The sequence below is a fragment of the Leucoraja erinacea genome, chromosome 31, assembly GCF_028641065.1.
Source record: "Leucoraja erinacea ecotype New England chromosome 31, Leri_hhj_1, whole genome shotgun sequence".
In the NCBI taxonomy this organism is placed as follows: domain Eukaryota; kingdom Metazoa; phylum Chordata; class Chondrichthyes; order Rajiformes; family Rajidae; genus Leucoraja; species Leucoraja erinaceus.
Window position 1 is genome coordinate 1,321,670 of NC_073407.1, and position 22,598 is coordinate 1,344,267.

Genomic DNA, 22,598 nt, shown 5'->3' on the forward strand with positions numbered 1-22,598 from the left:
CAACAACACTAGAGTAGATCAGTGATGTGCTGTTTCATTTTAAATTAACTTGCACTGACAGAGGTGGAGAGGACAGAAGACATACTATTAGTGTGGAAACCAACATTGTCTACACAATTCCATGCTCACTACTAGTAATTAGATAGAAAAGCATATTAGAACCGTGAGATATAGGAACTCCCCCCAAAGATTTCTCTTTTGTTTCAAATTTTGAACAAATATTTTCTGCATCTCTTTTCTGCAGTTCTTTCCCCTCTAACCTGCGGAACTAAAAGTAATGTTTCCTGGTCAAACCTGGTCTCCACCATATGATGGACCTTTCTTATCTCTATCCTCCCACTCTTTGCAAAAACACACTTTTCCATGTCTTCTGAAGGTTTTTTGACCAGAAGCATGGCGTCTGTTTCTCTCTACACAAATGCTGATGCCCAAACCGTCGTATCCCCACAGACATGCCAGATTACAAATGGAACCAGCCACTGATCAATCAAAAATATCCGTCCTTATTCTTGCTCCAGTTGAGAAACAAGATTTGAAACTAAATGCGTGCGGGTGTTTCTTAAAAAAATAAAACAAAGCCTTGTGAACATTTTTATAAATAGTATTGCACATTGACAATTTAAAAATCATATATAAATGTTATAAACATTGAATACACAGTGAGGAGATGATTTCTCCTGCTGGCAGAGTCCTGTTCAAAATAAAAATAATTTAATACTGGAAAATATTAAACAGAACAATTTCACAAATCAGTAAATATGCAAAGCATCGGCATGAATATGCATTCAAATTAGGGGTGTAAACCATTGTGTCACAGAAATTGCCGATTTACTGAAAAGCAGCGGTCCCGATTTGGATTTGAGAAATGCAGGCATCAATAGTGGATTACTTGCGTTGAGATTATTACACAACCCGCGCCACTGGTCATTAATGCTGGACGTCTCACAGACGCTCAGGGGCAGGGAAGGAAAACCCCCTCAACCAAGGGTCACGGTGAGTGCCATGGGCCAGAGGTCATGGCATGGGTCACAGGTCACGGTGGGTGCCGTGGACCAGAAATAAGGAGCCTACCCAAAAACATTTTCAACATAGCTACATTATTCAATTGAACACCTTAAAGTGCTAACATGAACTGCAAAGTTGGTGCCGACATTGGGTGGCAAAATGTTTTAATTTGCACTTTGGAATAAAAAGTCTGCCTAACAGGACTGATAATCAGGACTTGTTTTTCCGGTGGGGGTGGGGGTAGGGGGGAGAAGAGGAGATAAACCACGAGAGTGGGTGAATTTTGACCGGTTACAGAGAGGCCAGAGGCAACTGGATCGCCCACGTTTACTCACTTAATGGAGGAGCAAACAAAACAGCAATTTACTGCACAGCCGCTTGCTCTGAAGGACCAGTCCACACAACGCCGCTGTCTGCAAAACAACTCCCAAAAAACACTGCAATCCTTCCCACACACGCTCTTCCATTGATCTCGCCAGTTTCCAGTCCGTTCCGTGAAGCCAAATCTCTCCACTGTATCCCACATGGAAATGGTTTGTCGTCAATGGTCAGAAGAAACTGGGAAGCCAAAGATCCGACATCCATCGAGAGAGATGAGAGTTCCTCCATGTACAGGATAGATCTCCTTTATCTACTTTCAGTTTGCACACTGATCATGAAGTACACCACACCTGCTCAAAATGCTTCAACTATTTCAACACTCAACTCAGTCTCCCTTCAGCCTGTGAATGTTTCTGTGCTCAATAACCTGGAAGCCAGATTCGAAATTTTAGCAACATCAAATCAAACACTGTGCCTTTCCTAACAGTCCGTCAGGAGAATATGCTTCTCCTCGGGCAATTTGAGAAATGGCGACTCTGACCACTGTATAGTGGTCTCTTCCTTTCCTGGGACACCCACAATTTTGAAAGCCAGCCCTCTGTCCATTGAGCGGTCTGGACAGAATAAGTAAAAGGAGAGGTCGCTGCATCCAAGCTTCTCCCTGCCTCCCCAAGGTTAGTGCTATATTCACAGTCTCTCCTACTGAAGGGTAGGGAGTCTGGCCAAGCACAACTAGCTGCTGCTTCTGCAGATGCTTACTTTAGACTTTAGAGACACAGCATGGAAAAAGGCCCTTTGGCCCGCTGAGTCCACGCCGACCAGCGATCCCCGTACACTAACACTATCCTACACACTAGAGACAATTTACAATTTTACCAAAGCCAATTAACCTACAAACTTGTACGCCTTTGGGGGGTCGGAGGAAACTGGTCCACTCGAGGAAAACCCATGCGGTCACGGAGGGAACGTACAAACTCCATACAGACAGCACCCAGAGTCAGGATCAAACCCGGGTCTCTGGCGCTGTGAAGCAGCAACTCTACCGCTGCGCTACCGGGCCAGACAGGTACTTACTGACCTTGTATTTGCATCAAGCTTTGTTAGTCGTGTTCCAAATGCCTTCTGGAACAATGAGCCGGGTCACCAAAACAGGACACCAATCCTAATTCAAATTACTAACCAGCAAGTGATCAGATTCTCCCCGAGCGAGAAGTGGATACACAGAACTACAGGGGCTTGAATCGTGCATGGAACACAGTGCTGCAGTAACTCAGCGGGTCAGGCAGCATCTCTGGAGGACATGTTTAGGTGACGTTTCAGGCCGGGACTCTTCTTCCGACTGCTGATCTCACTGATATACTAATAGACATGCAAATGCTTCAATTAAATTCTCTCGGAAGACCAAATGTTTCTAATTTACAGCAGTTACACATTTTCTCATTCATTATTTACTTGGATCTCTATTCAATCTCTCTTCCTGAAGGGCAATACTATTTTGATTAGGAAGGAACTGCAGATGCTGGTTTAAACCAAAGATAGACACAAAAAGCTGGAGTAACTCAGTGGCTCAGACCCTTCTTCAGCTTAGTTTAGTGAAGCAGAATGGAACAGGACCTTTGGCCCATCGAGTCCACGATCACACTAGTTCCATGTTACAATTTACCGAAGCCAATTAACCTACAAACCTGCACGCCTTTGGGATGTGGGAGAAAACACGGAGGGAATCCACGTGGTCACAGAGAGAACGTGCAAACTCCACACTCGTGGTCAGGATCAAACTTGGGTCTCTGGCGCTGTCAGGCAGCAACTCTACCAGCTACGTCACTGTGTCACCCTGTTCAAGGGAGTCATGGGTTACGGGAAAAGGCAGGAGAATGGGGCTGAGAGGGAAAGAGAGTTCAGCCATGAATGAATGGTGATGTGGTTGATGGGCCGAATGGCCTAATGCTGCTCCTACAGCCTACGAAGTTAATGCAGCTAATCAAGGTTTGCCGCTAACACAGGCAACTTTGCCTGACTGCACTGTAAATTAACACACACAGGTTGGAGACAGACCACCGGGTAGGCCTCTTGTTCATCATCTATTTCTCAAACTCCGATTCAGAATAACATTTTGCCTGCAAATTGCACTCCAGTTCCTTGATGACACTGGGTAATCCGATCTTCATTTTTCCAAATTAAACACTGACATATTTAAAAAAATATTTAATCCAGTAAATGATGTCGTCTTCATTTGAAACTGAAAAATTAAATCCCTAAAACAGGACATTGATCAAAAAGTGAAGGGTAAATCATCAAATCATTTAGTCGAGCACGTTACTGCTCTTCCCTTTCTATCAGGCACGTGGCAATGGTGCTGACAGGATACAAATCCTTAGACAGCCTGTCCTACAAGCTAAAGTCCAACCTGGCCGAGACTGTCTTGCAGCCCGTCTGAGAAAATAACTTCTCGTCCTCCGGGAAGAAGTTCATGGAATTCACCACGTCAGTGATGATCTCAGCCTGGAGTTTGATTTCCCTGGACAGCATCTCACTCCGCACACATTCCTTCACGTGATTCCGCTTCAAGGGGAGGAACGGTACAAAGTAATCGACGAGCTTCTCGTTTATAATGTCAGCGTTCCAGAACCCACCTGTAAACAAACACAGGTAACGTTAATATAACAAACAGGACCGAAATTAAATCCATCACCATTTACACAATGTACAGAGCCCTGGTGAGACTACACCTGGAGTATTGTGTGCAGTTTTGATCTCCTAATTTGAGGAAGGACATCCTTGCTATTGAGGGAGTGCAGCGTAGGTTCACAAGGTTAATTCCCAGGATGGCAGGACTGACATATAATGAAAGAATGGGTCGACTGGGCTTGTATTCACTGGAATTTAGGATGAGTGGGAATCTTATAGAAACATATAAAATTCTTAAGAGATAGGACAGGTTAGATGCAGGAAAAATGTTCCCGATGTTAGCTGAGTCCAGAACCAGGAGTCACAGTTTAAGAATAACGGGTAGGCCATTTAGGACTGAGATGAGGAAAAACTTTTTCACCCAGAGAGTTGTGAATCTGTGGAATTCTCTGCATCAGAAGGCAGTGGAGGCCAATTCACTGTATGTTTTCAAGAGAGAGATTTAGCTCTTAAGGCTAACAGAATCAAGGGATATGGGGAAAAAGCAGGAACGGGGTACTGATTTTGGATGATCAGCCATGATGATATTGAATGGCGGTGCTGGCTTGGGGCTCAATGACCTACTCCTGCACGTATTTTCTATATCTCTGTTTCTATCTGTGAGTAAATCAGCCAAGAGGGCATTTGTGTAGCAAATCTAGGAAAGATATTGTCAATATAGGAAAATATTGAGAGGGTTCTGCAAAGATTTATGAGGATGTTGCCAGGACTAGAGGGTGTGATCTATAGGGAGAGGTTGAGTTGGCTGGGTCTCTATTCCATGGAGCACAGGAGGATGAGGGGTGATCTTATGGAGGTATACATAATCATGAGAGGAATAGATCGGGTAGATGCACTTGCCCAGAGTCTCTTGCCCAGCATAGGGGAATTGAGAATAAGAGGACCTAGGTTCAAGGTGAAGGGGAAATGATTTAATAGGAATTTGAGGGGTGACTTTTTTTGCACAAAGGGTGGTGGGTGGATGGAACAAGCTGCCAGAGGAGGTAGTTGAGGCACGGACTATCCCTTCGTTTAAGAAACCGTTAGACAGGTACATGGAAAGGACAGGTTTGGAGGGATATGGACCAAGCGCAGGCAAGTGGAAGTAGTGTAGCTGGGACATTGTTGGCCGGTGTGGGTAAGTTAGGACGAAGGAACTGTTTCAGCACTGTATCACTCTATGACTCCATGGAACAGCCAGATTGGGCGATCGTTTCGCTGAACACCTTCGCTCAGTCTGCCTTGGCGGACGCGGACAAACACTTTAAATACTCACGCTGATCAGGCAGCATCTGTGGGAAGAATGTTTCAGGTCCAGCACCTTTCATTAGAACTGGGAGAGAGGAGACAGGTTGGTGTTCAGTGGCAGAGGAGTGGGTGGACTGTGGTATCTGGAGAGTTCCAATGCAGGTCTTCACCAGGACTGTTGCACCCTTCCTTCTATTGCCCAGTCTTGGTAGCTCACTCTTTCCTGGTGCCCGCATCCACTGGTCATTTCTACACATTGTCATTTTGGATCAGTTTGTCTCTCTCTATCGGTGTAGTCTGGTCTAGTGAACACGACCCAAGCCCAACACACTAAGGACAAAATAGTTCAGCAGCTCAGGCACCAACTCTGGGGAACATGGATAGTTCCATTGATGTCAGCCTGTGAGGAGAGAGCCGCCGAGCCAGTCCCCCCCAAGACCAGAGAGCAGGAGGATGGATCTGGTGACAATGACGCTGGATGTGACAGGCGAGGCCAGTAAGAGAGGAGAGGGAACCGGGGTCTGGTTACTGCACCCTCGACGTTGGCTGCAGGAGGCACCTCCGGGGCACAGAGATGGACGGGACAAGGAAGGCAACGGACGGCTGAAGTCCCGACAACAGCCTGGGGCTCACCTGGATCGGGCACCGATCATAACAACTAGAGCACAGACTGGACTTTGCAAATTACGTCAAAACATGGCACCTCTTGCAAACGGGCTTAGTGGACTATTTCTACATACTTGCTAAAGGATGTGCTTAGGTATGGCGATACTGTGCTGGACTATATATAAGAAAATAATTTCACTGTGTATTGGCCCATGACAATAAAAGCACCATGGAACCAAAGCGCACACTGATTCCAACTGCTACTTTAACTCATTTGGTCTCACCCAATGAGATATTCCCTTTAATTGATCCATCCCTCCCCCATCGTCTCCCCTATGGACAATCTACCTGTTCCAGGTATCAGTCAGGTAACCATGTGGGTAGATTAGACAGATGTGGCTTCCAGCTGCTGGAATTTGGAAGAGTGGGATATACCTGGAAACTGGGGGGTCTTTCTAGGGTGAATTAGAGTGAATGATTTCCTGTGTCAGAAGAGCAGGCTGGCTGCTGCCGCCCAGTGGGACGGGGGTGAAATAAGTTGGCTCAGTGCAACAGAGCTTACTCCCTCTGTCCGTACAGCTCCGTGAGGAGGGAAAATAGAATAGAATGCCTTTAATTGTCATTCAAACAACTTGGTTTGAATGAAATTGCATTTTCTACAGTTTTTACATTACAAAAAAAAAACAAAAAAACGAGACACACACTTAACACAGTTGACACAAACATCCATCAAAGTGAGTCTCCAACACCTCCTCACTGTGATGGAAGGAAAAGTCTTATCTCTTCCCTTTGTTCTTCACCCACGGTCCAGCAGTCCAACTGCAGTGCTGAGGCGAACGGGAGCTCCGATATTAAAGCCCCCTGTGGACAATGGTAAGTCCTGTGGCCATTAAGCCGCGCCGGGCGATGTTAGGCCCCGCTCCGTGTCCTTTAAGCCCCGCGATTCCAGCGGGAGAAGTTGCCGTTGCGGGAGCTCCGACAAGTGGTCTCCCACCAGGGACCCACGAGCTCCCGATGTTCCTGTCCACTGGGCCTGTGGGCGGAGCCTACGAAGCACCGAAGTCGGGTCGCAGCCGCGCGCCACCACAGCTCTTCCCGCTCCGAAGACGGGACTCCGTGATGTCAGGTCCGCAGGCTCCGCGGCTGGAGCCCTCAGGTTAGTCCCAGCCGGAGGATGCCACTGGCTTCTCGATGTTAGACCCAACGGGGAAAAATTCGGGTCCCCGTGCAGGGAAGAGATTAACGGTTTCCCCCACATCCCCTCCACCCTCCACATATACACAGCTAAAAAAATAATAAAAACTAGGCTCAAGACATACATTTAACAAGACAAAAATTAAAAAAAAGACAGACGACTGTAGTCGAGCCGCTGCCGTTAGGCGGCGCCACTCCCATCACTTACTGTTTCTGTTATTGAAAACCGCTCTGGAGATGTTGGATTCCAAGTCTTCCAACTGGATCTCTTCCCGGTCCTTGCCGTTCTTCCAAAAGTCCAGCACCACCTGATTGATCAGCTCCCCTCCGGCATTGCTGGTTACAAAACACAAGCTCACAGTGAGTCTGGCAGGCAGGCACGTGCATGCTTGCTTCATCTGGCAGAGTGCTGAGGGGCATGGGGGGGGGGGGGGGCGCAGAGTGCTGTGGGGCGTGGCGGGGGGGGGGGGGGGGCGCAGAGAGTGCTGTGGGGCGTGGCGGGGGGGTCGGGGGGCAGAGTGCTAAGGAGCATATGGGGGGGGGGGGGGGGGGAATGCTGTGGAGCGTGGGCAGTGTGCTGAGGGGCGTGGGTAAGCAGAGGCCGGGTGTGCTGCCCTGGGTCACTAATCACAAGTGTACTACACACCGTCTGTGAGCTAGTTAGTTAATGTTTATTTATGTGTTTATATATATGGTCTATGCTATAGAGACACACTGAACTGCTCTGTATTTATGCTTACAATACTCTGTTGTGCTGCAGCAAGCAAGAATTTCATTGCCCTATCTGGGACACATGACAATAAACTCTTGACTTGACTCAATGAACCTATGTCGACAGGTCAGAAATAGTCCTTTACACAGCAGTACTGTTGCCGAGAAACCGCCATTCCTCTGCATCCAGGATCTTGTTTCTAACGTGACATTTAAAGGCATATTGTGTATCTGAACTGGCAGTTAACAAATGCAATCAGCTTGTGAAAATGACATTTTGAATTATCACAGGAACAAATCAACAATGGCTGTAATATTTGATGTATTTTTTCCTGCCTCAATCCTCCCACGGCCGTTTGCACACATCTATCCATCAGCGATGAACAGCAGGAGTGGGAAAGTTCTCCCAGATGATTGCCTTATCCTTAAACCACAGCACGGTGACGCAGTGGTTGAGTTGCTCCCTTATTGCACCAGAGTCGCAGCTTCGATCCCGACTACGGGTGCTGTCTGTACAGAGTTTGCATGTTCTCCCTGTGACCGTGTAGGTTTTCTCCGGGTGCCCTGGTTTCCTCCCACATTCCAAAGACATAAAATTGTCCCTAGCGTGTAGGATAGTGCTAGTGTACGGGGTGATCGCTGGTCGGCATGGAATCGGTGGGTCGAAGGGCCTGTTTCCGTGTTGTATCTCTAGTCTAAAAAATGTAAACCACTATCACACATCCTCAATGCGTGGAGGATGGGATAAGGGAAGTTGTCTTTCATATGTTATGGCTGACTGTCAGAAGTCAGCTGTCACTGCCATCTAGGAATCGGGAAATGGATTGAGTCGGCCCCCAGTTGCCTCTCCCCTTTAGGAGGGGGTTGGTATGTGGTGGTCCACAAACTCTGGGCCCTTGTTCACCACTCCAGCAAACCCCAGAATACTGCAGCATCACGTCGGTAAGGTTTACACACAGGGTCTCAGCTCTGGCAATGGATGTTATTAGGGGCACCAGGCGTGGGTGGGGGGGGCACTGAGAACTAAGGAGGACCTGGCGTGGATAGGGGGGGGGGGGGGGGGGGGGGGAGTGAAGAAAGACCAACTTCACTTAGCAATTTTGTCATTTAGTCGGCACCTTTGTGGCCACTAGTTTGTCTACTTTGATGCATTTCACTGCAACGTGGCAATAAAGTATCAACATCATCATGCACAGGTCAGCTCTAGACTGTGAAAACAGTAATAAAGAAACACTGGTGAGGGTGCAGGAAAGATTCAGAGAAAACAAACATGAGGGACGGCTGGTGCTCTTTCCTTGGGAAGGAGGTGGTTAAGGTACGGCCAGAATGATTCCTGGAAAGTAATATAAAAGGCTATGTTTTCCTCTATGCATAAGAATAGTGTGGGTATAGGTCATTATAGGCGCACATAACTTACCCTATAAAAATAAACATTGCCTTGCGATAATCCGTGCCATACATAACATGTGTGTCACCCAGGAAGGGCTTGATGGCATCGATTAAACCAGGATGCATTTTATCCATCTCATCAAATATGAACACCGATCTGCTGCAGTCACTCAGATTGCCACTGATCCAAGTTTTCAATTGCTCCTGAGAAGACAAGTATGTGATAAAGCAAGGTATTTATTCAACAACACCGCATCAACAATGAGTTTGTGATAATGCAGAGCACAAAATCCACTGTAGTCGGCTATAACGTAAACCAGGTCAATTTTCTCTGAAAACGAAGTCAGTTTAAAAAACCAAAAGGAACAGAAACTACAGATAATTCACATAATAAAAACAGAATAACCTTGAAAAAGTAGCAATGGATTGAGGGAAGGATGATCAGAGTCAACAGCATGGGATGGCACGGTGGTGCAGCGGTAGAGCTGCTGCCTTATTGCACTTGCAGCGCCGGAGATCTGGGTTTGATCCCGACTACGGGTGTTGTCCGTGCGGAGTTTGTACGTTCTCCACGTGACCACGTGCGAGTTTTCTCCGGGAGCTCTGGTTTCCTCCCACACTCCGAAGACATACAGGTATATAGGTTAATTGGCTTGGTGTATGTGTAAATTCACTAGTGTGTGTGTAGGATAGTGTTAGTGTGGGATAGGGATCACTGGGCGGCATGGACTCGGTGGGACAAAGTGCCTGTTTCTGTGCTGTATCTCTCAACTAAACATGGAAACAGGCCCTTCAGTCCAACTTGCCCATGTTGACCAGGATGCCACGGCCACACTCGTTCCACCTGCCGAATCTGGCCCACATCTCTCCAAACCTTTCCTGCCACAACTTCATTAAAAATAGGTACACAAAATATATCTTGGATGCCAACTTATCACAGTGTGGTAGCAGGTTTCACCAACAGGTGAATACCAACATCTACGCTCTGGAGTTAGAGCATACATGCAGTTTGTGCAGGAGCAAATTGACACACAACATAAACACTAGGCAAGCACATGATTGATTATTAATGACCAAACTTCACAAAGGCAAGCTATGGTGTTTTTTACGCAAGATTCCAACATCTGCAGTTCCTTGTGTCTACCCCACCCCAAATCTCTGATTCTTGGCCATATGACTGGAAATAAATGTTGTACAATCCTGTAAAGAGATGTCTTACCTTATAGGTGTGGATCTGGCAGGCATGAGGAAAGTGCAACGTAGGTATAAACTGGTGCACGTAGGAACTCTTCATTCCTTCCCGGTACAGATTCCTCATTAGCAATGAGGTGACGTAGCTTTTCCCGGTGCCCGACCAGCCGTGGAAGGAGAGCACAAGTGGCTTCATTGGTGTGCTGTCTTCTGTAAACCGTCGTATGGCACTAATGATCACTTCTCTGGCCAGGTGCTGTCCAAACACGTGGCGATACAGATCGAGTTCCACATCTAGAGGGAGGATTCACAAACACCACCAAATGTTCACTTTTCATTTTAGTTTAGATTAGAGATACAGCGCGGAAACAGGCCTTCGGCCCATCGAGTCTTTTTCGACCAGTGATCATCCATACACTAGATCTCCGTGGATTGTCACCTTGTCGTGGTGGAGAAGCTTGTGTGGTCCTGAGATCCTGAGAGCGATGCCACCTGGGGCTATACTCCTGGTAGGGCCACCCATGGCGGTACGGTCGAGGGAGAGATCCCTGACAAAGGGGTAAGCCATTTAGAACGGAGACGAGGAAATACAGTTTTTCTCACAAAGAGTTGTGAGTCTGTGGAATTCTCTGCCTCATTGGAGGCCGGTTCTCTGGATGCTTTCAAGAGAGAGCTAGATAGGGGTCTTAAAGATCGTGGAGTCAGGGGATATGGGGAGAAGGCAGGAACGGGGTACTGATTGAGGATGATCAGCCATGTTCATATTGAATGACGGTGCTGGCTCGAAGGGCCGAATGGCCTACTCCTGCACCTATTGTCAACCCAACCAAGACCTCAACGGTGGAACAGGCGGAGGACGATGGCTGACCTTAGTGGAGTGTCTCAATGGCTGGGAAGGCGGATGAAGGCTGTAGCAGAAAAGGGTCCCCGGTCATCTTGGACTCCATGCCACTGGATCCCGACCCAGATCTGACAAGGACCATGTGGTGGCTGTCGATGTCCAGTCTCCCTACGTTAGACAAAGTCACGCACTGGCGTCCTCCAAAAAGAGGACAGTCATACTTGTTTCGAGTGACTGCCGATGTACTAGTTCAATCCTGCATAGGGACAATTGACAGAAATCAATTAACCTACAAACCTGCACGCTTTTGAAACGTGGGAGGAAACCAGAGCACCCAAAGAAAACCCACAGTCACAGGGAGAACGTACAAAATCCATATAGACAGCACCCATAGTCAGGATCGAACCCGAGGCTCTGGCGCTGTAAGGCAGCAACTCTACCGCTACACCACTGTTAGTTCCCATCACCATTAACGATTTATTTAAAGAAAAAAGGTTTGGTGAAAAATTAAGAATGAATTTAGAATCCAGATTGTGTACTTCTGGCAGAATGGCAAATGGAGACATCAGACCCTAAACACATCATAGCCTTAGGAATCAGGCCATCCAACACACTGTGCCCGCACTGACCATCAAGCACCCATTCGTACTAACCCCCCAAACCCCATATTATTTTCACTGTATTCCACTTATCACTGCCAATTCTACCATTCCCTACAAAACAGAGGCAGATTACTGCAGCCAATTAATCTACTGAACCACATGTTTTTGGGATGTAAGTAATCAGATAGAAGCATCCCGCATGGTCATAGGGAGAAGGTGCAAACTCCACATGGACAGCAGCAGAGGTTAGCACTGAACCTGGGCTGCGGGAGCTCTCAGGCAACAGCTCTACCCGCTGCTCCACTCCAACAATATCATTCTCCATTATTCTGCTTGTAAAAACTTTTCCTCATTTTACTTTGGTGACAAAGGAGATTACTAATGCCCACGTGGATGTTATCCACATGGACTTTAGTAAGGCTTTTGATAAAGACTGATTCAGAAGATTAAGACCGCAGGATTAATAATCATCCTCCACGATAATCCTCAACACTGGTGCTCTGCAAAGATGCATTCTCAGCCCCTTTCTTTACTCCTTATACACTGTGCAGCATCTACTGTGCAGCCATCTACAAATCCAATTAAATTTACAAATTCACAGATGACACCCCCGTAATGGGCCAAAAATCACACAATGTACATGAAGGAGATTTAAAAGCTCGAAACTTAGTGGGAAGACTACAACCTTTCCTTCAATATAAGCAAGACAAAGTAGATAGTGATCAACTTCTGGAAGTAAAGTGGTACACGCACCATGTTATACATTGTGGCCTGGACTACCCATATTGAAGCAATGGCCAAGAAAGCACACCAACGCTTCTACCTCCTTAGAAGGCTTAGGAAGTTCGGCATGTCCCCAACAACCCTCACCAACTTCTACAGATGTTGCATAGAAAGCATTTTATTGCGATGCATTGCTGCGCGGTTTCGGAACAGCTCCATTCAAGACCGCAAGAAATTGCAGATAATTGTGGACGCAGCCCAGATCATCACACAATCCAGCATAATCAAGAACGAGTCTCACCCCAGTCACTCCCCTTCTCCCCTCTGCCATCAGCCAAGAGGTACAGAAGTGTGAAAACACACACCTCCAGATTCAGGGACAGTTTCTGCCCAGCTGTCATCAAGCAACTGAACCATCCTTTCACCAACTAGACATAATCTACCATCTACCTCACTGGTAACCCTCAGACTATCTCCAATTAGACATTACTGTACTTTATCTTGCACCCTTTATCCAGTATCTGCAGACTGCTTGATTGTAATCATGTATAGTCGTTCCACAGACTGATCAGGACGCGACGTAAAGTTTTTCACTGTACCGTGGTACACATGATAATAAATTAAACTAAACTCCCATTCCAGCCTTTCTGGAGGAACACCACCTCATATTCCGCTTGCCTGGCTTACAACCCAATGGTATGAACATAGAATCCTCCAATTTTAGGCAACTCCAATAACCCCACACCCCCCCCCCCCCCCCCCCTCCCCCCATGCCCCCTCTGTCCATGCCCCACCTGGACGCACCCGTTTCACCCTTCCCCTGCAGACTTTCCCGTAGCTTCACAATTTGCAACACTTAGAAACATAGAAAATAGGGGCAGGAGTAGGCCATTCGGCCCTTCAAGCCTGCACCGCCATTCGATATGATCATGGCTGATCATCCAACTCAGTATCCCATCCCTGCCTTCTCTCCATACCCCCTGATCCCTTTAGCCACAAGGGCCACATCTAACTCCCTCTTAAATATAGCCAATGAACTGGCCTCAACTACTTTCTGTGGCAGAGAATTCCACAGATTCACCACTCTCTGTGTAAAAAATGATTTTCTCCAATCTCTTCAATCTCTGTCTTATACCTTCTGCCATTTTTTCGATCCCTGTCCAACCATCTGCCTATCAAGAACTCCCCTTATCTGTATCCACTGTTACCCATGTAGGGAGGAACTGCAGATGCTGATTAACGCAAAAGACACAAAAAGCTGGATAACTCAGCGGGTCAGACAACATCTCTGGAGAAAAGGAATAGGTGACGTTTTGGGTCGTGAATCAGCGATCCAGACCCAATATCACCTATTGCTTTTCTCCAGAGATGCTGCCTGACCCACAGCTACTCCATTTCTTGTCTATTACCAGCTGGGCTTTGTCCTGCCCTCTCTTCCAGCTTTCTTTCCTCCTCCCACAATCCATCTGAAGAAGGATCTTGACCTGAAGCGTCACATATTCATGTTCTCCAGAGATGCTGCCTGACCCGCTGAGTTTGTTTTTGTAACCCAGCATCTGCAGTTCCTTGTGTCTGCTTTGGACAGAGGATGTTACTGGGGTTCCATTTTGCTGCTGATGTCAGCGTGAGGAGAACAGCCAACCCTGGAGAACGGACAACTGTTCTGTGGGCGGCCAGAAGGGATGTTGGCAGGGTTCAGAGTCTGCCTGTGCCCACAGCTAATCACTTCTTCATCACTTCACACTTTACAGATACAAACGTGGAAACAGGCCCTCTGATGACTCCATAACAATATCCTGTACACTAGGGACAATTTACAGAAGCCAATTAACCTACAAACCTGAACGTTTTTAGAGTTTGGGAGGAAACCGGAGCACCCGGGGGAAACCCACTAGGTCACAGGGAGAACGTACACACTCCATGCCAAAGATACTAGATACCACGATCTTTGCTCCATACCCGCAGTTAGTCTGGGTCTCCGACACTATAGGACAGCAGCTCTACCGCGGCAACACTGTGCTGCCCTGGTGCAAAGGTGCACAATTAATAGTGTAGTAATTCTAATGTGTATGTAATATTACACACCACAGAAACTGGCTATTTAGCCCAACTTGTCCATGCCGACCAAGTTGCCTAGCTGAACTAGTCCCTCTTGCCCGTCCCTGAACATTTCCTATCTGTGTACCTGTTCAACTACCCATTAAGTGGCCATTGTACCTGCGTGTACCACACCCTCTGGCAACTCGTTCCATACACTATCCTTTTTTCTGTGGGGAAAACAAATGCCCCTCTAAATCTTTCCCCTTAAACCCGTGCCCTCCAGCTTCAGACACGCCCGCGCTGGGATAAAGAATGACCATTCTGTAAACACGATTCTGTAAACCTCCACAGCCTCCTACACGCCAGGTGGAAAAGCCCCAGCCTGCCGCAGGTGAGTGGGAGACGGTCAGACCACAGCATCCTGTCAATGCAGGAGCGCTGGGCTGTACCACCACTCTCCAATACTTTCACACTCTTTAACCAAGCACGGGGTTAAAGTCTTCTGCCATGTGTTCATGGTCTTGTTTTTAAGCAGAAGCAGCCAGGAAGCCTTGTAGCTGATGCCTGTTCTGTAATTTAGTTTAGTTTAGAGGTACAGTGCGGAAACTGGCCCTTTGGCCCACCGTGTCCTCACCGACCAGTGATCACTCCTACACTAGTTCTATCATACACACTAGGGACAATTTATAGAAGCCAATTAACTGACCAACCTACATTTTATTGGAAAGTGGGAGGAAACCGGAGCACCCATAGAAAACCCACGCAGTCACAGGGAGAATGTACAAACTCCACACAGGATCGAACCCAAGTCTCTGGCACTGAGGCGGCAACTTACCGCTGCGGCAGTGTGTGCGCACAATCTGTCCAACCATTTCAGATCTTTAGATGCTCTTCATCAGCAGAAATCCAGAATCTTACAAACTTCACCTGACGCACTGAACAAAGCATATTGTACCTCAGTACACGTGACAATAAACCTAAACCTGACGTGCATTCTGTGATGTATGCACAGCTTGCTGAACCCCTTCCTTCTACTACTCAAAATGGTTGCGCGCACAGTCGCAGCGGCTCGAAGCTCTCCCTTTCGGTGCATTTTTTGTGTGTTTTTGTTTGTATGTCTGTTTGACAATGTTACGTTTTGTCGTGCGAATCACACCTTCAGCCGACAGGATCTTCTGATTATCGGATTACAGTGTAAACAGGCAGTTAAGAGTGTTTTTCTGCATTCACGCAACATACCGGAGGAGATAGCCAGGACACCGGGCTCTCCGTGGATTGTTGTCGGCCCCAGCAAACGGCGGAGACGGAGGAGGCACAGGAAGCAAAAGCGTGGTCACCGGTCCGGTCTACTCGCTAGGCTAAGGTAACAACCACATAAACCACCGCTACCCAGCATCATTCTCACCAACGCCAGATCCATCACCAACAAAATGGACGAACTAAGACTACAGGTCGCCGCAAACAAATTCATCGTGGACAGTTGCATTCTGCTAATAACAGAGACGTGGCTACACGCACTTGTACCGGACGGAGCCATTGAGCTAGCAGGCTGCACAGCATTTCGCTGGGATAGAAACAAAGACTCTGGTAAGAGCAAAGGAGGGGGTTATGCATCTACATTCACAACAACTAGTGCACAAATACCACAATCATAGACAGACACTATTCTGCTGATTTGGAGTACCTGATAGTTAGATGCAGGCCTTTCTACCTTCAACGTGAGTTTACCGTGGTCATAGTTACAGCTGTGTATATCCCACCGGATGCTAATGCTAGCATAGCCCTAGGCTACCTCCATAGCGCTATCAGCAAACAAGAGAACACCTACCCCAAAGCAGCTGGTGATTTCAATCACACAGACTTAAAATCAGTTCTCCCCAAGTTTGAACAACACATCAAATGTGCAACCAGGGGAGAAAATACATTAGACAAGGCCTATTCAAACATCAAGAAGGTGTTTAGAGCCACACCACTACCACACTTAGGCCAGTCGGATCACCTATCCATTCACTTAGCACCAGCATACACCCCCCTCAGGAGAAAAGCTCAACCCACCACCAGGACTGTTAAAACTTGGCCTGAAGGAGCTTCCTCACAGCTACAGGACTGCTTTGAAAGGACAAACTGGGACATTTTTGGAAATCAGGACTTGGAGGAGTACACATCCACGGTACTCTTTTACATCCAGAACTGTGTTGACAACGTCACCGTTGACAAACTCATCCGGGTGTACCCCAACCAGAAGCCGTGGATGACAAAACAGGTCCAAACTCTCCTCAAGGACCGCAACACCGCCTTCAGGTCTGGTGACAGAGCCCTGCACAGCGCTGCTAGGGCCAACCTGAAGAAAGGCATCAGGGATGCCAAAGCGGCCCACAAGAGGAAGATAGAGGACCACTTTAACAACAACGATCCACGGCGGGTGTGGCAGGGCATCCAGCACATCACCAACTACAAGCCCAGCAACAGCACGACAGCCGACGGCGACGCCTCACTGGCAGAGTAGCTGAACTGCTTCTTTGCTCGCTTCAAGGCAGAACCAGAAGAGTTCGTCACCATTCTCCCACCAGCCCCTAACAACAACAACAACTACACCCTCACTGTGCAGGAGCATGAAGTGAGGCGGGTGCTCAGGGCGTTGAACCCGAGGAAGGCTGCCGGCCCGGATGGCGTGACAGGAAGGGTTCTGAAGGAATGTGCAGACCAGCTCTCCGAGATCTTCACGAAAATCTTCAACCTGTCCCAGTCCAAATCCATCATCCCACCGTGCCTGAAGTCTGCCACAATCATCCCACTACCAAAAAAGCCTGTTATCAGCGGCCTTAACGACTACCGACCGGTCGCTCTCACACCAGTCATCATGAAGTGTTTCGAGAGGCTGGTCCAGCAGCACATCAAAGCCAACCTCCCGCCCACCTTTGATCCACACCAGTTTGCCTACAGAGCAAATAGGTCCACTGAGGATGCCATCGCCACTGCTCTTCACACTACACTGACCCACCTCGAACACCAGGGGAGCTATGTGAGGATGCTTTTCATTGACTTTAGCTCCGCCTTCAATACCATCATCCCCAGCAGACTGGTCACCAAACTCATGGATTTAGGACTCTCCCAACCCATCTGCCTCTGGATCAAGGACTTTCTGTCCAACCGCCCCCAGACCTTCAGACTGGGCCATCACCTCTCCACCACCATCACACTCAGCACCTGCTCCCCACAGGGCTGTGTGTTGAACCCCCTCCTTTACACCCTCTACACCCACGATTGTGCCCCCGCCCACTCCACCAACACCATCGTCAAGTTTGCGGACGACACGACTGTGGTTGGACGTATCTTAGGAGGAGATGAGACAGCCTACAGGGAGGAAGTCCAAAGACTGGCAGCGTGGTGTTCAGATAACAACCTCATCCTGAACACCACAAAAACAAAGGAAATTATCATAGACTTCCGTAAGAACAGTGCAGCCCCCAAACCCCTATTCATCAATGGGGACTGTGTGGAAAGGGTCTCAGACTTCAGATTCCTGGGCACACAAATTATGGAGGATCTCTCCTGGACTACAAACACCACCACAGCAGTCAAGAAGGCCCAGCAGCGACTCTACTTTCTGAGGATCCTCAGGAAAAACAACCTGGAGGAGAAGCTGCTGGTGTCCTTCTACCGCTGCTCCATCGAGAGTGTGCTGGCGTACTGTATAACCACATGGTATGCCAGCTGCTCTGCAGCGGACAGGAGAGCCCTTCAAAGGGTCATCAACACCGCACAAAAAATCACTGGCTGCCCACTGCCCTCCCTGAAGGACATCTTCAGCTCTCGCTGCCTTGGCAGGGCAGCCAACATCCTGAAGGACCCTTCCCACCCTGGACACAACCTGTTCCACCTGCTGCCCTCTGGCAGACGGTACAGGTCTTTCAAAACTCGCACAAACAGACTCAGAGACAGCTTCTACCCCATAGCCATACGTGAACTTAACAACGCAAAATAAGGAATAACACTCACATTCAACTGAATGGTTCTTACTCACAAGCACCTTAAAAACATCCTGAATGTACTTAACCATTTGCACTACTATATGAAAACTGTACAACACAGAATACCTCATAATGGCAATTTAGTGGCTATAATTATCTGTAATTTTTTTATATGTATATATTTTTACCTTTTCTTATATATTTTAAAATTGTTCTTGTGAATCGCACCATTGGATTGACTTTTTAAGTGTTGTTGCACCATGGGCAATGACAATAAAGAGAATCATTCACTCATCCATTCACTCATTCATTTATTCATTCATTCATTCATTTAGATGCTGTTCAGTGACAGATACCCAGAACCCTGGCACCATCTCTGCCCACACCTTTGTACAGACACTTCCAGCTGGGTGAGAAACAATAACCTTTGTCCCAATCCCAGCAGCATTGAAACTATTTGTAACAAAACTAATCTTCAACATAGATGTGAGCGTGTGGACTTTGCAGCTACTCTGTAAATTCCTCAACACCCGATTCATCAGGAACTGAAGAACCACTTTAAGTTCTTTGGAAATTAACCGAAGATAGGCACAAAATGCTGAAGTAACTCAGCGGGACAGGCAGCATCTCTGGAGAGAAGGAATGGGCGGCATTTCCGGTCAAGACCCTTCTTCAGACTGAAAGTCACAGGAAAGGGAAACATAGAAAATAGGTGCAGGAGTAGGCCATTCGGCCCTTCGAGCCTGCATCGCCATTCAATATGATCACGGCTGATCATCCAACTCAGTATCCTGTACCTGCTTTCTCTCCATATCCCCTGATCCCTTTAGCCACAAGGGCCTCATCTAACTCCCTCTTAAATATAGCCAATGAACTGGCCTCAATTACATTCTGTGGCAGAGAATTCCAGAGATTCACCACTCTCTGTGTAAAAAATGTTTTTCTCATCTCAGTCCTAAAAGATTTCCCCTTTATCCTTAAACTGTGACCCCTTGTTCTGGACTTCCCCAACATCGGGAACAATGTTGATATCGGGAACAACGAGAGATATAGATGATGATGTAGAGAGATATAGAACAATCAATGAAAGATATGAAAAAAGTAACAATGATAAAATAAACACTTTTAGCTGTTTGCTAGGTGACCTGCAGAATAAAAGCTGTCAAGTCAGAGAGTCACAACATCCAAGTTAGGGGCCGAAGTCAAATGTCTAAGTTAGGGTCTAAGTGACACAATAGATCAAATTAAACTGTCGGTCAGTGCCTAACACCAATACATTAATGGTGAGGAGTTCAGCCACGGTGGTGCTGTTTAAGCCTAAGAATAGTTAGCATCTATTATTTACAAACCAGAACTGAGAGACACAGAGAGACAGAACAAAAACTCATCCACGATGACCAAGATGGCAAATTGGTGAACAAAGGCCAGAGATGAAAAGGCAAAATGTGTACAATAAGGATAGAAGGTGTGAAATATGAAGTCAGGGTACGGCAAGTAAATGGAAAGGGTCAAGGGAAGGAGTAAGGGAGAAAAGGGTTCTCATCGAGGTGGGGAGCAGGGAAGAGAGGGGGAAAGTGGAATAGGTTTTTCTACTTTAGTTACCTAATATCAGAGAACTCGATGTTCTCCAAGAAGTTGCGGAGGGAGCAGTCTCTGCAGAAGGCAGAAAGAGGTGGGATTGGGAAAACGTGACTGGTGGTGGGATCACATTGGAGGGGACAAAATGTCAGAGGATGGTTGTTGGATGCAGAGGATAGTGGGGTGAACGGTGAGGACCAGGGAGCTCTATCCTTGTTCTGTCTGAGGGACAGGGAGTGAGAGAGCGGAACCATGGGACACAGAAGAGACGTGGGTGCAGGATCCGCCTAAGACAGCCTGGAGGAAGTCACATTTACTGAAGGAAGAGGACTCCCTCAGTTATCTGGAAATCCACTCCCAGTTATCTGGCCACAATTCCTCCCGAGTCTCTTGCAAAGACATTATTTCACCATCTCCACCACATCTGCTCCCAAGAGGAGGCTTCACACTCTGGGACATTAAAGATGCCTTCTTCCTTTGGTAAACATGTCCCCTCGACCCTCAGAGATGGATCCCTCACCTGTGGAGGGACCGAGGTGGAGCGCGTCTCCAGCTATAAATTCCTCGGAGTGCATATCTCGGAGGACTTGTCCTGGTCCCTCAACACCTCCAAGCTGATCAAAAAGGCACAGCAGCACCTTTACTTCCTTAGGAGGCTCAAGAAAGCCCACCTGTCCGCCCAGATCCTGACCAACTTTTACCGCTGTACCATAGAGAGTATCCTGACCACCTGCTTCACGGTATGGTACAGCAGCTGCACTGCTGCGGACAGGAAGGCACTACAACGGGTGGTGAAAACCGCGCAGCACATCATCGGTGCCCCGCTCCCTGCCATGGATGCCCTCCACCGAAAACGGTGTCTGAGACGGGCTGGGAAGATCATCAAAGACCCCTCACACCCCAACCATGGACTGTTTGCCCTCCTCCCATCAGGGAGGCGGTACAGGAGCCTCAGGTCACGTACCAGCAGGATGAGGAAAAGCTTCTATAACAACACAATCACACTGCTGAACTCGGAGTCCCGACGATAGACTTCTCTGGTCCCTCCGTCCCCCTTTGTTTAATCATTCTGTATTTCCTGATTATCTTCTCTCTTTCTATTTTTTTTTTCTTGTTTTTTCTCTTTATGTACAACTACTACGGACTGACGCAAAACTGCATTTCGTTGTACTGATACTTGTATTTGTGCGATGACATTAAAGTTGAATTGAATTGAGTTGTCTAAGATGATGGTTGGAGTGCTTTGCCCAACCAATATCGAGATCCTTGCAGCAAAACTCAACTATTTGAAGATGGTAAAGAGCCTTTGTCGAGTCACCAGACAAGTCCCTCAACAAAGAATAATCAGCCTTTAACTAATTCTGAAAGTCATGCTGTATATTTATAGTAGATCCAAGTCTCGGCCAAGTTAAGGCCATATAAGTGTTTAAGAAGGAACTGCAGATGCTGGAAAATCGAAGGTAGACAAAAATGCTGGAGAAACTCAGCGGGTGCAGCAGCATCTATGGAGCAAAGGAAATAGGCAACGTTGCCTATTTCCTTCGCTCCATAGATGCTGCTGCACCCGCCGAGTTTCTCCAGCATTTTTGTCTAAGGCCATATAAGATATAAGATAAGGGATATGGGGAGAAGGCAGGCACGGGTTATTGATAGAGGACGATCAGCCATGATCACAATGAATGGCTGCGCTGGCTCGAAGGGCCGAATGGCCTCCTCCTGCACCTATTTTCTGTTTCTATGTAAGTATTAAGAGTGGCATAAACACTTGTGTGCACCAGAGGATAAAACTGCATCACTTTGAAAACCTTCCAACGCATTAAATAAAAAAATAATCCCTTAAATGATTAGTCTGTACATAAATAAACAGTAAAGGATGAAGTGGCCACACTGAGCAAGTGCCTCCTTGCACAGAGCCGGGCCTGTGTGACGGTCACTCACCGTCGAGGCGGGGCTGGAAGGCGCAAGGGCAGGAGTGTGAGAGCTGGCAGTACACGGCGCGGAGAGGGCGGCTCAACTCCCAGGCGGCGGCGGCGGCCGGGATGAGGGTGAGAGGCAGCCAGAGGTACAGGAGCCGCAGGCCCCAGGCTCCCGTCGCCATGACACCTATACACTTCCGCTTCCGTCTCTCACCCCGGACGTCACGTCATCCCCATGGAGCAACGCTGCACCTGGCGCGCTTTTTGTCCTCCCCTCCCCCCTCTCCTTCATCCCTCCCTCACACATTCCTTCTTTCCTCCTTCCCCCTCTCCTTCATTCCTCACACATTCCTTCTTTATCCTTCCCCCGCTCCTTCATTCCTTTTTGTCCTCCCCTCCCCTCCCCCCCTCTCCTTCATCCCTCCCTCACACATTCCTTCTTTCCTCCTTCCCCCGCTCCTTCATTCCTTCTTTATCCTTCCCCCATTCCTTCATTCCTTTCCTCCCCCCATTTTTTTCACTCAACATCCGCAGTTCCTTGTGTCCAAAGTGAATTGTGATTATTATTCACCAATGTACTGTGCACTGACCTGAA

At 47.7% G+C, this 22,598-nt stretch overlaps 1 protein-coding gene across 1 annotated transcript; it reads right to left on the minus strand.

Moving 5' to 3' along the window:
• Positions 1–578: 578 nt before the first annotated feature.
• On the minus strand, positions 579–22,222 carry LOC129711820 (torsin-1A-like). The gene is made up of 5 exons (XM_055659756.1): positions 22,026–22,222; positions 10,361–10,626; positions 9,170–9,345; positions 7,250–7,377; positions 579–3,959 (listed from the first exon to the last, which is right to left on the minus strand). The coding sequence occupies exons 1-5, from the start codon at positions 22,183–22,185 to the stop codon at positions 3,715–3,717; spliced, it is 975 nt and encodes a 324-aa protein (XP_055515731.1). The 5' UTR covers positions 22,186–22,222; the 3' UTR covers positions 579–3,714.
• Positions 22,223–22,598: the final 376 nt, after the last annotated feature.